This window comes from Corvus kubaryi, unplaced genomic scaffold, assembly GCF_017639235.1.
Source record: "Corvus kubaryi isolate FWS band 111438036 unplaced genomic scaffold, C.kubaryi_AGA036_p1.0 37266, whole genome shotgun sequence".
In the NCBI taxonomy this organism is placed as follows: Eukaryota; Metazoa; Chordata; class Aves; order Passeriformes; family Corvidae; genus Corvus; species Corvus kubaryi.
Genome location: NW_024581081.1, coordinates 4,941,962 through 4,959,210, shown reverse-complemented (window position 1 = coordinate 4,959,210; position 17,249 = coordinate 4,941,962). Strand labels below are relative to the sequence as shown.

The window sequence follows — 17,249 nt, the reverse complement described above, 5'->3', positions numbered from 1 at the left end:
CTCCTCATTGTTTCCAGCCAGGCTGAAAGCTGCCCAGCAGCTCACACACACATTGAGGAGAAAAGTTATCATCTCTGTGTGAGATGTGCCACATTGCACTTTGCTGAGAAAAAGCAAGAGCCCAAGTTGAATACAGAGAATTTTGAGGAAGCAGTGGTATGACTAAGACATGAATGACCTTAAAAAAGAATTCAATAAAGGCAAGTGAAGAAGATGGACACAATGTGAGGTCTTGAGGTTTCTTGTAAACTCAAAGCAGTGGTGAAGTCACCACTGTGTGTATCTATTTCCAAACATCTCTCTGTGTTGCAAAAGAAAAATCACCAGCATAGTTTGATAACATACTAATCTTTAATCTATAAAGGAGATTAATGTCAAAGTTTAACATTATAAAAGAATAACAAATACTTTTTAAAACAAAAATACAAGATAACACATGGTTGCATCTTGGTTTCTCCTGTTGCCAGAGCTTAGAGTACACAACTTCTGGGGTACAATTCCATTGCATACAGTGTTTCCTATCACTTCAGAATATGTTGGAATTGAAATGAAACCTTTTGATTCACAAAAAAGCTTTGCCAGGTACAAGCTCAAGCCAGGGTGCTACTATGAGTAGCTAGTCACATGTCCGATCCCACATATTATTTAAACAAACCATAGTGAAATCACTGCTTGCTGCTACATTCCTGCCTTCTCATGTCAGCTCCTAGATGTCAGTAGTTCCTCTACCATGGCATTGATCAACCCAGCTACTTGTAGCTCACAGCTGTTCAAGAGCAGACCTTTATTTCATTTGGGTCCCCTGCCCTAAATTCACATACGGAAGTTCTTATCCCCCTCAGACACACATATAAAAAAAAAACATTGGGGGAAAAAAATAATGGAGAAAGTATGAAAACTTTTGAGAACTTTCTTCAGACAACAAAGAAAAAGCTTCAGGCAGGGGCGACGTGATAGCTCCTCCTCTAGTGGGCCCCCAGGCAAACCAAAGAGTCGATAGGGGTAGCCAGGTGTAGGGGAAAAAGGCTTATCCTTCCCTGTCACTACAGTAAGATTTACAATTCTGACCCATATAAACTCTGCTCCTGCTTTGCACTGACCATAGAAACATGCTTTTAGGCCCAGGCTGAACCAGACTGGAGTGACATCACAGTGCACCTGACTCCTTTTTGGTTTGCTGTGTTCATAATCAAACAGGAGAAAAATCCTACCAAAACTTATAAAAAAAGGCACTTCAAAAATTGATAAAAGGATACATTCTTCTATAAGCATCCCGAGTAGAATAACTGTTTTTTGAATCCATTAGTGGTTGTATTCTCATTGCATGATCTTTGGAAAGCCTACTAATTACAATAAAAACAAAATGAAATAAAATATTGCCACCAATGAAGAATCTGTTCAGTAAAAAACTGCAAACGCAAGTAAACAGCAATTTACACAATTCTTTCAGTCCTGCAAACCTGAAACATTCAACACTGCTTGGACAAAATTGAGAATACAGTAGATTTTTCAGCATAACTCTACTTAAATGACAGTATTAAGAAAAAGAAGGCATACTACTGAAACCAAAATACATAGAATCAGGTTTCTATGCTACTGTTTGCCAAAAAGTTATTTGTTAAAAAATGGTTTAAATGCAAACTTTTACATCTCCAACATGTTTTACATATTTCAGACAACAAAAGAATACACATACATTGTATGTGATAATTTTTCAAAACCAGCCATTACTTTTTCACAGATTAAAAAAAAAAAGTCTGCTTAAATATTTTATTTCTACAAAGTGAATTTACATTTTTAAGTACAAAGTGCAAATACTACAGTTGTTTTTATTGCCTTTTGGTGAGGAAATCTCCCACATGTCAAAGAGATCTGCCTTGAATCAGTAAGGTGTTCACCCTTGCTTCTTCGAAACTTGCTGAAAGGAAGTTGGGAAAATTTGCATTATTAATGATGTTTTCAATTAGTCCAGTATAAACACCTATCTCTATTTTTCAGCAGTGCCCACATGCCACTACCAGAAGGAGAGTTCTGCACAAATATATATAGGGAATAAAAAAATTCCTGCCCTGCAGTCCTTCACGGCATTCATAAGCAAGGGTAGGAGCAATATCTTCACTACTTACTATGGCCCTTTTAAATCTCTACCTGTCAAACACACAGCTTTAGCAACTGCCTGGGCAAGTTCCTGGTTCAATACATCTCCTATGGCATGTGATGTATAAGGAATGGGCTGCTGGCCAAAGTCTCACAAACAATCTATGGCTTTCTTATAAAATTTCTGCTAGGCTGCAAAAAACCCCCTAGGTCTCACTGACAGTGTGTGGGCGTGTATGCGTGTGTTTTTTGGACAGGGAGGAGCTGAGCAAGGGACATACACCTGGTCACTACCTGGTCCTGTCAGACCCACCCCCTATTTGACCTCTTTGACAGCAACCACAACCTCAGTCAGCTTATTAGTGCATGTTTCTCTATCTGCTTTCTTTCAGTAAGCTTATGTGAGTGCACACACACACAGATTTGCACATATGTGAAAAAACATGTGCCTGAGCACACATAAGCATGTACATAACTAAACTGCTACAACAAATTACTAGAGAGCGAGCTTTCGAGTTTGTGTGTCCTGAGTGGTGCAAATCTGATCAGGCCTTCTTAGATGGGTGGTTTCCTTTGAGCAGCTTCTACTCCCTCCAGTAGCTTCCTTCCAAGTGAGAACTTCTGTGATGAAAACCACCTTCTGCATTTGCAGCCATATATTGTTCAAATATGAAACTGCCAACAGATGGTTTTCTTAGCCAGCTTTAATTCAAGGCTATCATTTGTGAGCAACAGCTCTTAAAATAGTTGATGCCGAGTCAGCAAAATTATTAGACAAAATTGAAAAGCATAGATGTTCTAAGGACACTTTTATTACCAATTCTGCAAGTTAGTATCAGATTATAAGAAAGGGGAGAGGGCTTGTCATGCTTCAAGTGTAATGCACGTGTGCCAGTAATTGTCATTATACAATTAAAACAACCCCTCTGAATGCTTTGGGGTTCTGACAGGATAATTGTTTTCAGGCTGTCTTGTTTAAAGTGTATGTGATTTGTGGGGGAAACCTGAAAATTAAAGACCACAAACACTTGTTTAAACAAACAAACTTATCACATTATTGTAGCTGTGAGAATATTTTATATTCCATCAGAGGTATGTAGGAGGTCTCTAGTAGAAACCACAACCACTGTTGAGCTTGCCTTAGGAAGTGCAAACCTAACATCAAACAAAGCAGAGATAAAAAAAGGAGCAAATTGACGAGCAACTTTGAGAGGAAGATTTCTCTTGGCTTGTGGGTAGGTTCACCTGGAGTTCAGTTTCTAACAAATTAATCTAGCTTTATGACAGATGGGAAGACATTTACCACAACTGGGGTTTTGGGGTATTTTTAGCCAAATTCCTATTTTCATTGGTGCAGCATTAACTGAGCTGTTCTTATAATAGGCTTACATGAATAATTTCTAAACTACTTCATCATTTACTGATGCTTTTGTGGGCATTAATAATTTAAGTCCTCTAACTAACACAACAGTGGGGTAAGAATAGTATGAAGATGACCCTTTTACTAGACCATTCTAATTACTGGACTCACAAAAGCCCTCCTTCAAGACCATGCAAAAGTTCTAGGAAGGTATGTCAGTACTGCCCAGAAAAATTTTCTTTAGAATACATGGTTATAAAAATAGGCACACATAAATTGACAACCACTTTTTATAACCTATTTTCCTGGCCTTTCACTTGAATCCCTCCTTTTCAAAGTGAACATTTCCTTCATTTAAAAACTCCGCTTTTATGCCTTTTGCAGCTCTGAATGGCTTGGGTAGCCAAGCCTCCATAGATGACATACACTGGCGCTACTTTGAAAACCAGGATCAAGTCTTTGCAGAAAATTGATTTAAAAAATATCACAGATTATGTTGTCAGGGTACTTGACATTATATTTGCTCCAATTATTCTGCAATTTTAGTTTAAACATAGATTAGCAGACTGATGCAAATCCTAGTTCTTCAGCATCATTTTGCTCAGCCAGCAAAGGCATTTGAAAGTGACAGCTCTTTTCATTCCACTAAGGTTTTAAAAGCTGTTTAAAGCCAGCATATAATAATTCAGTGGCGTTTGTGAAATGTATAGATTTTCATAGGGCATGAGAAATGTGTGGCTATGTTCATTTCAATGAATGTAAGTTTCTGTCTGTAGTGTGACACAAAGAAAAACTGACAGAATTCAGCTAAAGCAAAAGTTAAAGGAAGGTGAAGCGATGCACATTTAAAAGTGTATGGGAATGGTGCCATTCAGGAATGCAGAAGACTCACAAGGGCTCAATTACACTCCTCAAATTATCCGATGTGTCCTATATGTCAATTTACACTTTCCTAGGAACTTCCACACACAAGCCTAATTCGCTTTGCAAATTATGCACATTTACTCTGCACGTGACTGATTTAGCTTTCCATAGATAGAACTTATGTCAAAATTTGTTAATTGTGATGTATATTTTTCTGGTAACTCTGCAGAATAGCAGATTAATGCAGTTTGAAGCTGCAATGGTAACTGCTAAAACCCCAAGAAATTCACCTGGGAGAGGCAGAAATGGAGACCTTGCTCTCCTCAGTACTCACCTGCCTGCTGGATGAAGTGCTCTCAGTGTTGGTTCTAGGGACCGCTAAAGGAGGGGAAAGAAAACACTATAAATATGGTTTGCAAGTTATCCTCAAGAACTGAAGCCCTCATTCTTGAAAAGATATTTTTATAGATCAGGGAAGAGCACAGCTTTCAATAAATGAGATAAAATATTTCAACTCTTTCATTGACACATCCACTTTTTTTCTTTCCTCAATATAGGTGTTGCTTATTTCAAGGAGTTATATGAAAGTTAAACAACATCTCTTGTCAATTAACATGTTCCATTTGCTCAAGAGATCGCATCTAGTCAAGGTTGAGCATTTTAAATCTATTAACTCTTTAGCAGTAAATATAGTCTATTATCCTGGGCAGTAAAGAAGCATGGACAAACAGATTGCCTGGAAAGCATTCACTTTTGATTAAAGATATTGCACAGAAACAGTTCTACAAGCCAAAGATATTGTTCACATTTAATCTGTAAAATGACAAGATTATCACTCTTTTTAAAAAATTTCTTAGTCTCAAAGACAGTGATCAAAATTGGGGAAAATAAACCCCCCAAAAAGCTAAATGAATGTGCTAGTCCATTAATCTTCCCAAGCAAACTTGTGAGTCTAGGGAGGACCTCGCTCTCTTGGTTTTCCATGTCAGTCTGTGAGTCAAACAAGCTGTACTGGAACAAAGGGGGACAAAACTGGACCTTGAACAACACTGCAGCATCTCATACACCCCTCAGAAAGCATGCTTTGCAACTCTCTGGCTTTTATATTGCTTCAAATTTTCTCACACAAGACGCCTGGAACTGACACAAAATGATACAGAAGCCTCCTCCTTAGCTCAGCTGTCACACCTCAGGTGACAAGAGTTATATTTTCCTAGAAATGTAACCCTAACTGCAGTCAAGTGGCAATTGCTTTCATTTGTGCAAGTGAAAGAAGTATCAGAGAGGAAATTTTAATTATCAAGCAAGAGAAACAAAATAGAATAATGGCATTCCAACAAAAGTAATTTTTATTGTCTTGTCCTTAAAATGATGTACTTCTAGTAAAGCAACCCAATGATTTGGTTAAGAGCTTTTTTCCAACTGGACAACATTAGTTTTTCAATGCCAAACTTCTGAGATTTTTTTTTTTTTCTTCCAAACTTGAATGTTTTCATTGAATAGATTTTTTTGGAGAAGATCTGTTACAAAACTTCAGTTATGGTGGATGTAATTTTTACTTTAGCCAAATCTGTGTGTGATCTTCATATAATTTCATGCCTCTTACAATTTTCATTTCCAAAACAGGCAGTTTATCCTAATCTTTGGGGTTTTTTCCACTGGAATATGAAGTCAAAAAAATTGGGGTTTGCTTTCAGTCTTGCTATGGCTCTCCTTTACCTCTTGCTAGTGATTTTGGACCCAAATTTCATCCACAGTAAGTCCTAAGAGTGCCTGCTACAGCGGAACAGAAGTGTTTCACATTTACAACATAATGATAATAGTCATCCACCTCCATATACATTTTTTAACCTCCACCATCTAAGCGAAAATTGCAAGATATAAATTACGAGATCCACAAAAAAAGCCACAGAAAAAAGATCTTGGATCTGATCAATACTTGTTTTGAGAGATGTGTTACTGGGAGCCATAGACAATTTACCTTATTAGTAAAATGTAGACCTCTTTTGTCTTTCTGCAGTATTCCCTTTCTAGACCTGAATACAACCAATGAGACCTTTGTCCTCACTTCACTTCAAGGTACCAGACAAAACAATTTAACTATATTCATTCTTCTACAACTTCTTAAAGTATGGGGACCAACTGCTACTGTTTAGAATTTTTTTTTTTTTTTTAATTTTTCTCATTTTCAGGAATAATGTGATTGAACTCTGCAGGGACTATTATACTCTGTAGTCAGTTGTTCCCCTTCCTACCAGTTTGTCAGCAAGGTAAAGTGTCTGTGTATTAGCCATTTCACCTGTTTGGCAGATGACCACATTCCTCTCTGCATCTCTAAACCACATTTGAGAAAAGAGAATTCATTAGAAAGCTCAACCATGCCAAAAAGCACAGGTATGATACTTCCACTCACTCAGAACACAGTTCTATAAGAACACTAAACTGACTTTTTGATGACTGTTACTGTATCCTCTTAGGTTTCCTACCATAATACATTTAATGGTCAGAATCAACAAGAAGTTTTTGATCCTGTTGGAGCAAAGTGATCCACAAGCAACTTTCTTGCCATCTGCCCTAAGCAACAGCTGCATTAGCTGCAGACAGGTGTATTCTTTTATTTTGTATAACTCTGGCACATATAAGTATCAGACTTCATAAGCTTTGAAGAATTTAGTGAAGACGACAGAGAGAAAAGGTTCTTACTATGGCGTTTCTTTGTTTCTGCTTTACCTTCTTCTTTTGTTACTCCCAAGCAGCCCATTAATTCTTGAACTGACAAGGACTTATCGTTGTTCACATCACAGTATTCCACGAACTTCTTCACACATTTTTTGGGCTTTGATTTCTTTCTTAGGAATCTCTTAAATGGCTTGATTTCCTTCTTGCCAATATCACCACTGGAATTTTTATCTAGCTGTTTGAAATACCAATGGACTACCCTCTCTTCCAGAGTATGATTTGGATCAGGCTCTGAAACCCTGAAACAAAAAAAAAAAGATAATTTAGTCTTAATTCTGGTATTTAATACCTTTATTTCAGAATAGTTACATCACCATAGGATGACCATCACCATTGTTACGTAAAACTCCCTGCTTTTGGACACTGGCTTCTGGTAGTGAATCCCTCTTTTTTTCACTTTGGCCAACTATGTCCCAAATTTTACGCTAGAATCTGCTTTTAGTTTACTCTCTGAAACCCTACTGAGGTCAGCATCATAGTGACAAGCAGCACTTTAAGGGCAAACAGCGCTTTCCCCTTAAATTTCCTGAAACAGAGAAAAGCGGAGAGAGAAGTAAAAGAGAAAAAGACTCTTTCATAGATAGCAGAAGCATTAAATGTGTAAAGTAACCAACTGAAGTTGATCAGCAATCAGCAAAGTGAAGCTCCAATTACAACACATGATGGATTCTCTCAGACATAAAACACCCAAATGTATTGAATTACAGGATAAGCTATAAAAATAAATGCTATCTCCTCTTCAGATGGTAGGCGCCTGACCTGCAGATGCCCAAAGTTTGACAGCATTTACACATTTTTAATACTACCTGTGACTGTTGATAGCATTGGTTTGTTTTGCAACCAACTAGGAAGAATATGAATCAGGAAGGTAGTACACATTCAAGAAAAAAGCCTGAGAGGAGAACAAAGCCTGACACACATTTGCACCAGCAGCTACAGATAAACCCTGAGCTGTGCTGCTGAGAATTCATCTCTCAAGTGTATCTCTGTTTAGTGAACATAGTCCACAGTAGTCACTTCAAAGTAAACTCTCCTAGACAAGTTCTTGGAAATTTACCCTTCATGAAGGCTCCTCAAAGCCCCCAACAATGCATTCACCACTGTTGGAATCCTTTAAAAGACAAACGAAAATGGTCTGAAACCCACCGGCTAGAAGAAAGTGATGGATCAGAGACCGCGTGCACCATATCTGTGGACAACGCATCCAAAACACTCGTCAGGAACTCATTCTTCTTGGCCCCAGGACACCCTAGAAAAGCAGATTTTTTTTTTTTTCTTTCTTTTCTTCTTATCTGTTTTACATTTATATTTCAACAATAGTTCAGACTTTGAGATAGCTATTACTCCCTGTACACAAATTTTCAGAAATTGTGGACAAGTTCATAACATAATTCAAAACCAAGCATATAAATTCAGGTACATATCCGTAACAGGGCAGGAATAAACGAATAACCCTTTGAACTGAAACAAGTGGGAATCTGTTTTGCATACCTTGAGTCCCTTTATTTCAGTTTTGGCCATTACTTTTCCTTCTTTAGCATTTCTTTAACATGGACGTCACATTTTGAAAAGAACAGCTTTGAAGCAATAGAAGTTTGTACATGACACAAGACAGAAACATGGACTAGAAGCTGACAACACAATACTTATTTCAGATTTCCACTTTTGATGCTTTTATTTTCCATTCACTTTCTCAACACACATTTTTTCAGTGCATTTGTTTTCCTCTCTGTAAAATGATAGTCAGCTCCTTGTTTCTTTCCCTTTCCTCTTGGACAGGGGTTAACTAGCACTACATGGCACCTAGCCTAATCAGCTGCTGTTAGTTGGTACTTTGGTTCATACTGTGAGATCCTATGGTGATGCTAGATCATCCTCATAATTACATTCCCTATACTACAAAGTTCTTCTCTGAAAGAAACTGACAGCATGTTTCAAACATGTCATATGTCAGATAAATATATACTTAAAAATCCCCTCTTCAAGCAGCACAGCTGGAGCAGATAAATTCCTCTGACAAGCACATGGATGTTGAGACATGGAGGTTTGCTTGTACAATACACATGCTTCCTCTCCTCTTCCCTGGAGCCCTGAGCCAAACACCAGGTCTTCCTCTAACCCTCTAAATAGCTGAGTTAAAGTACAGGATGATCCATGATCGGTGACATGGAGATTACAAGCTTGAAGCTGGAGCCCATGGCAGGACTTTCACAGACAGTTCTATGCTGGAAGCCACTTACCACCATTCTGTTTTAAAGTGAAAAAGGGAAATACTTCAAAGTGTTGTGGAAAAGGAAGATTAGTCAGTCAGTAGGGATTTGGTATTTTATTACACTTCTCAGCAACTTCTGGAACAGGCAGTAGGACTACATGAGCCTGAAAAGCTTCATCTTGCCCAGCAAATTATTTTTTAATACATCCCATGTTGATCCAAGGAAATAAACCTGTGTTATATTAGCCCTTAGTTGTGTTGCAGTAAGAATAGCTCAGCTGTTATGTACAGCAGGAGTACCCACTACATATTATTGTCTAACACACTCATGTAGTTATGAGTTCCTTGCCTTTGGCACCAGGGACATTTTATTCCAGTAACTGTAAAAGGTGTATAACAGGAATTCACTGAGGCAAGTTTCACTATACTAAAGTACACATATGAAAGCAGTTGTCACTCTGTTAGATATGTCTCTTTCTCCTTAGTCTTTAACCGATTGCAGGTTTTTTTCCTGTCACAACTGGAAAAAAGAGAAAAAAGAAATAAACAACAAAAAAAAACCACCCCAAAACAAACCAAAACCAAAAAAAAAAAACCAACCAACCAACCAAACAAAAAAAACCCAAAAAACCAAACCAAAAAAATCCTAAACCAAACAGTCCAGCAGCTATGACTGTGATTTTGAGTTTAGTGAGGCAAGCACTTGAGTTTTCCCTGTAAGGAGCAAAAATGAGAAGGTTGGCAAGAGATTAATAAGGGAAGGACAGAAAACTATACCAACAGGTTCCATCCAGTGCATAGTTTAAAAGCGTATTCTCTAGTGCAAAGAGTTTGTGGTTGTTAGGTTCAGGCACTCCAGCCATGAAAGCAAATTGTGCATTGTGATTTAAATGAGGCCACATAACTCTGCAAGCCACAAAAGCACATTTGTCCAGAGATGAGCAGGCAGAGGCCAGGCAGTTCCCGTGCAGCAGGCACATCCAGTTGTGTCAGCGTGCCAACCTGCACGAATCAAGCAACTAAGTCTCTGAGCAACCTAATGAGCTCAGGGCTACCTCTTGCTAGCGAGGACAGCACTGTGGACCAGAGCTGATTCCCTTTGAAGGACAGGTGAAAAGAAGTCTGTCTGAGGCTCCCCATGTAGGTCTATCTTGAATGATATGAGCTTTACTCATTTTGCATTGGAGCTGTATTACCATCATCAGCCAGAAGCCTGAATTCTGCTCCAAACATAAGTTGTGAATTGATATAGAACTTGTGGAAAATGCAGAAAATAAGACCTCAGAATGTAACAAAGCAGCACAACATGGAGCAAAGGCAATTTGACTTTTTCTTTCTCTGTCCTTTTTTTGGATAGATAACAATGTTAATATCCAATTTGATTTAGGAGCTCCACCTGAATTCTTCATACTATATATGAGTGTATTTCTGAAACATCTGGAAGAAACAAAAATCTGCCTTAGGTAGTTTACACTGCCGTCCAGGGAGCTGCTGAGTGTACATATGCTACAGATATAGAGATCAAAATCCTGACTTAGCTTGCCATTTATGAGATACAGCTAAGCAGGGGAAAGTATCAACTTCTAAATTCACAAGAAATCACGAGAAGAAAATTCCACAGTTTAAAGCCTGTCTCTGACAGTTTTCCCCAAGAATAAGAAAGGTTTCTACATGTGTATTTCATAAAGTTGCAATAGCAGCTGACAGCAACAGAAATCTCATAGAAAAGAAAAATTGCTGTTAAAACAAACACAGTCGGTTGGTGTGAAACATTCTAAATTATAACTCTACTACTTAACGTACAATGACACCCCACAAAATCCTCATCAGTTAAATACAGAGAAAATATTCAGTTTCTCCCAATTACAAGTTTTGCTGACGTGTGGCCAATCACACAGCAAATTACCCCACAGTGAAATCTTTGTTCTTTGCAGGTGTTACTAACTCAGAGTAATTCTCTGGAGGCTTCATGCTGAGCTTTAATTTTCAACAAATTTGTGGATGAACTGGCAAGACTGGAGGAGCTTTAGCTTGATTGTAATGAATAATTCACTCTTATTGGGCTAAATACAGAAAGGGAAAGACTAGTCTCTTATAGGCACCTTATGCTTCTTCCTATGGTTTATAGGCTTCAGTTTCTTCTCCTGCAGCTGCCTGTCCTATGTGGATTTGACAGCTTACATAAATAGTAATTTGTTGTTAAAGGGTGGAAGTTGAAAACACGTGGCGTTAACATACAGGTTCTGAAATGTAGACTCGAGTGTTTGCTTTAAGGGTAGTGTTACACAGAGTAAACCTTAGACCAACAAATACATACAAGTGACAGGAGTACACAAACACCTCATTTCAGCTATAATATAAAGGAAATCAAAGAACCATCATTATGCATTATATCTCTCGTATGTACGCATCTCTCTATACATACACTCTTAGCACTGAGAATGGATTTTTGAAGTTAAATCTGTGGGGAGGTTTTCCATAAACCTTCTAAAATATGCACCCTAGTGCCTTGGAGCTCCCTGCTTGGTTGATAATAATCTACTACTGTCAGTCTTGGATGATTATTTTTTACGACACATCTAAAGTCATGGCTAGAAGAGCATTTTGTTAATTTCTGTGAAAATGGGAATCCAATAGATAAGGTTAACCACCTTAGAAGAGATTTTACATTTATCTTCCTGCAAGAGAGAAAACTGTCTTGAATCAGTCACTCAAGTTATTAAAGGCATGACAACTTCCAATCAGCAAATCTAAACCTTCTTTTTTATTCTGTTTGCTAATATGAACATAAAGCTTAGCAGTGCACTCAAATACAATGACCACTGAAATACCTCTAAAGATTGCAAGTAAGATTTTGATCTGCCAAAAATCAGAATGATCGGACCAATTCATGCGTCATTTGCACCTTTGACTTCACTGAAAAACTGTTATACAGAAGAAAAGAATTTAACAAAATTTTTCAGTGCTACTGGTTATCCTGGGAGAACAATACAACAGAAATATTTTTTCTTGGACATTTATTCTATACACACATATATGAACAGTCATGAGTTTACTTCTGTTGATCCATGCGAACCACAAGTTTGTTTGTCTAGACATGCTGAGGTGCCTCCTCATTTTTGAAGGTCTTCCTGAGCTCTTCCTGACTCCCTTTCCAAAAAAAAAAAAAAAAAAAAAAAAAAAAAAATCCTTCAAAATATGAGCCTGGGAAGTGAAATTTGTAACTCTGCTGATTACTAAAAATCATGGTCTCAAATCGTGTCTCACTGACAGAGTCAGTGCCTTTATAGTTTTATTTAACAGATGGACTTGATGACCTCAGAGGTCTTTTCCAGTCTTAAGAATTCTCTAATTCCATGATTCTCTGGCTCATCACAGTTCTTCCCTCACTGCAGCTTCTGGTAATTTCTCACAGACAAAAACTATCTACCTCTTATTTTGTATCCTAGAAGGCTTGTGGACATTATTACCTCTCCTTATTAACATCCCTCAGGTATTAATTTTTTTTAATAATTTTATTTTTACGCTTAAATATTCATACCATTTAAAAGAATTAAGTAAAGCTCAGAGCCAAATTCTCTTTCATATGTCCTTACCCAAATTTCAAAAGTAATTAAATAGAATAGAATGGATATTAGCTGTAGGGGAGCTATAGATCCATTGCTTTGTAGTCCCAGATCTCTATGTCTTACAGGAAAGAAGTATTATTTCTCTACAAGTGCAGGAAGTAGACTTAAGTTCTTAACATGTATTTAATTTTATTTTTCTTAATACTTTAAAATTATCTTTCTGTTCTAATTTCAAGACACACACACTAACGAGTTAACAAAGGATGCTCTCCCAAGGCCCTACCCTTCAATCCTAGGCATTCATATCATACCAAAGTGCATTGAGGGGGATTTGTTGAACTTGAGCCTGCTGAAATGAGGTGTCTCACCCATAATAGTTACTTAAGCTCAGTATAAAGGAACCCATTCAGAAGGCATTCATCCCAACTACCTCAGATTTTTTTCATTAGAATAGAAGAGAATCTCCCTTAAAATGTTTATCTTCTTCCCTATTAACTGAGGAAGCCCAGACAGATAATTTATATTCCCAGGTGGTGTTAAACAGCAAGTGATTAATTCTATATGTATCTGTTTTATATGTAGAACTAGGCTCAAACTACTCTGTGATTCTTCGGGTAAATGTGGAGGAAAGAAGGAATAATATTCATAGCAGAAACACAAGACACTATAAGCAGCTTTTGCAGGCAACTGAGTGACAAAGACTAGGGTATTTGTTGATAGGAAAAACAGTTCATTGCATTTATTTCAGTTCCTGTAATATTACAGCTAAACAAGAAAAAGAGGATCAAATCAAAACATCAAAGCATAATACAGTCAATGTGAAATGGCTAACTTCTGATTACCACTTTTTAGTTTGGTTTTCCCTCCATGAGAGTTTGAAAGGCTTTTGAGAAATGAATTTCTTGCTGCTAACAGGTCTGAGATGTCACTGTGACAACAGGAAGGGACAAACCAGTTGAAACACCGTAATCCTTTCAGAGGCCATTCAGCCAAAAACCAAAGCTGAACTTGAGAAAGGCTTTGGACCTTATTTGCCATTCTTAAACATTCTCTTGTAGACCTTAACCTTTCTAGTTTTGACTGGGAATTGGAAAAGGTCTAAAAATTCAGATCATAAGGAGTTGTGCCTCTTTGCTCTTTAACTGTGTACAAGACAACTGATGTTTCTATTTGGCAGTCAATGCCTACACAATACCTACTTCACTTTTGGAGGCCAAAGACACCTCAGTATGTTGAGGAGGATCTGACATTCTGAGGTTCAGTCTGTGCCCATGCAAACTTGTAGCCTTTAGAGGCTCATCACCTCAGGTTGAGCATGACCTGCAGTGCAGCCATGTGGGTCCAGCTCCAGTGGAAGAAACACAATGCATTTCCCTGGAGTGTTGGCACAGTGACCAAAGGCAATCATTCCACTGATTAGGACACAGAGGGAACAGTTTAAAAATTAGAAAAGGGCCCAGAAATGTGTGAAAGAGAAAAGAAACTAGATCTGATTTTCAAAAGGTTATACTTCTGCTTTTTATACCATATTTCATGACTGCGTGTACCTAAGATAAACAGCCAGTACCTCTGACGGAAGTAACACTTTCAACAGTAGCTTGTTATACTGAAATATTTTGGAATCCAGTTTTATATAGTATGACAGGCATCTGAATCTCCCCATTATCACACTGAGAGATTTAACAATTAGCAACCAATACTGCCTAGAGTGTAAAAATGCAGTTATTTTTAGTAGACATTTATTACTTCCCATTCACTTGTATTTTCATTATGTTGTTAGGTTTCCTCTCAGGAGATGGGTATGAAAGAAAACATATTTAATTACCTCCATTTAAATATCCATTAAAAAGGAAAAGCTATTATGAAGAATGTATGTTGTTGTAATTATGGAAGTGACCTCAGAAATAAGGTGCATAATTCTGGTCTCCTGATGGAAAAATTGAACTATGGGGACTTGACTTAGTGGGGATGTTTCTTACATTACTTAATTAATCTAAGCAGCCTGCTCCTTGGAAACCTTCATGAAAAACAGCCTTTTCTACAAACTGATGCTGATTTTAACTTTTCTGTCTACCTCTTACTGAGACTTTTATCATTGCAAGCATAAGCTGAAAATCCCCAAAGCATCCATTCTCATCTAAAGCCACAAAAAAAGTCTTTATTTAGACCCTAAGAACCAATGGTCATTAAATCAGATGAAGGAAATTCAGAGCTGTTGGGCCAGCAGCACACATTCCTGTTACAGGAATTTTCTAAGAGTCCCTGTGCACAGAGCGGTACCTTCATGCCCGTGTGTGATTCTTACGCAATCACAACACAGGATGGATGGAGCTGGGAGGCCAGCACTCCTTAAAGATACCTTTCAATCTCGCAAAGGCCATTACATACATGACAGATTTTTCCAAATACACCTTTGAAACCCTGCACATTGGTTGCTTTGGGGATTGTTTTGTTTTGGTTTAAAAAAAGAACAAATATAGATGGTACAGAGCAACGCCAACCCATGGCACCTAAATGGAGCATTTCACAGATCCAGTGACTCAGTGTATCTTGAATCTGGAAATAAAAGCAGTGGCAGAACCACCAAGTGCAAAACTAAGTCAGTGGTACCAGGGCCCAAAGCATATTGTTGGATGGTAAAGGATGAGATGGAAAAAAAGATGGGGAAGCAGAAAGGAGGCAGAAGCTCTAGCAATATTGCAAGCAGTCATGTAAAATATCAGTCTTTACCCTTGCTTTATTTTGCTTATACCCATACTTATGAGTACTGACCTTGCATTAAGAGACAAATTTTCAACAGCTTTATCTGATTATTTTTTTCTCCCTCCCTTCCATAACTGGCAAGTGACAGATTTAGAAATTGCATAGCCAATACAGTGGGAGGCTAGAATTAATGGCAGGCAGGCATAGCTATTTCTTGGAACATTAACTATATACTGAATTGTAACTCAGAATTGATCTTTACAGCAGTGATTAAAAGAGGTTCATAAAATGTAAATCCTGGAGGTAAATGAAATGAAACAAGAATCAGCAAGTACCACTAAAACATTACTTGATCACTATGGAATGAAACAGTCCCTGGAAACCTGGCATCACAAAAATCTCCCTTTCTCTCTATGCAGTTTTTATTTGGGATCTGCAGTCATGTTACATTTCTGGACACTTTCCATTAAACATGATAGATTTCCTCTGCAAATATAATTTTAAATCTCACAGGCTCATCCTTTGCTAAATAAAAAGCTGTAAGATGACTAATACAAAAAACATAAATATGTCTTACAATTGCTCAATATGAAACTTTTACAAGGTGTGATATTACACAAGAAATGCCCCTAGTTCCTGCTGAAGGAGGTGGGCGTAATAGGACAGACTGAATAGGCCCAGGCTTTAATAATTAGGCACTATTTATTTAAATTAAAGATCATGGTCCACTCCTAGTTCACCATTACCCAGTTCATTTCTCCAGGGCAGATAGAGGTCTCTGTAGCTACAGCAGGTTCTCAAACCTTAACTTTCTTTGCAAATAGACCTCTATTTCGAACAGATCCCCCAAGTCAAATATAGTACTGTATACCACATTAAACAACAATAAACTAAATGTTCAAGTAATGATGAACTTGATTTAATCCCACAAAAAGCAGGCAATTGAGAGTTAACCATGCCACCCTTAATTTGCAATTTACAGTAAGCACTGATGAAATGAACACATCCCAGTTGGTAGCAGAGATCCTGCAATGACAGAAGCATAATGGAGCAAATTAAGGACGGAGATTAATGTAATTATGATTCTAAAGTGTCTGCCAGGAAGGATGCAATGCAGCTGACTTCATGTAAAACAGTTTACAGTGTGCAGTTTGATTACAAAGTGCTTTGGGTCATTTTACAGCAGAGAGATCCAATTCCATGATAACACTCCATTAAGGATTATGAGGACAGTTTTCTCACTGGACCACTACACTGTAGGAGGGTTTCATTGTGTTCAGTGTGGTCTGTTTCCCTTGTGCATGTCCAGCATTCAGTCAGGTACCCAACTGAGAATATCCTGCAGCCACACCAAGGCTAAAATCCAAGGCCTGGATTTCCTTGCATTTGTGCAGAAGTCCACCCTGTCAACTTCATCAGATGTCATGAAGTTTAATGCTAACCAGCTTCCTCAGAGTCAACTGGCTCTTGGTATTAACAGGTAATATTCTAAAGGGCTGATGAGAGAGGTTACTGAAATGTGAAAACCAGTCAGGCTTACTGACTGTGGGACTTGAGAGGAAACAAAGAGATAGAGAAATACCCTATCGTCCCCCTCCAGACATCAGGTATGGTCTGCAAACATGACCCCATTTTATACACAGGCTGACATGACATGGCATGCTGCAAGACTGAGCACGTGTACGCAGTTATGGGAAAGTGTGCG

General features: G+C 37.9%; 1 protein-coding gene across 4 annotated transcripts in view; it reads right to left on the bottom strand.

The window, feature by feature from the left end:
- Window positions 1-329: 329 nt before the first annotated feature.
- SMOC2 (SPARC related modular calcium binding 2) overlaps window positions 330-17,249 on the bottom strand; it is a 140,998-nt gene continuing 124,078 nt past the window's right edge. For 2 of the 4 annotated variants that reach the window (XM_042025160.1, XM_042025163.1), the window contains exons 10-13: window positions 8,207-8,309; window positions 7,025-7,299; window positions 4,656-4,699; window positions 330-1,918 (exon numbers count right to left, since the gene is read on the bottom strand). In XM_042025160.1, coding sequence (XP_041881094.1) covers window positions 1,895-1,918; window positions 4,656-4,699; window positions 7,025-7,299; window positions 8,207-8,309 — 446 coding nt within the window. In that variant the 3' untranslated portion in view covers window positions 330-1,894. The remainder of the gene's footprint in view (window positions 1,919-4,655; window positions 4,700-7,024; window positions 7,300-8,206; window positions 8,310-17,249) is intronic. The other 2 variants (XM_042025161.1, XM_042025164.1) reach the window with 1 other exon arrangement.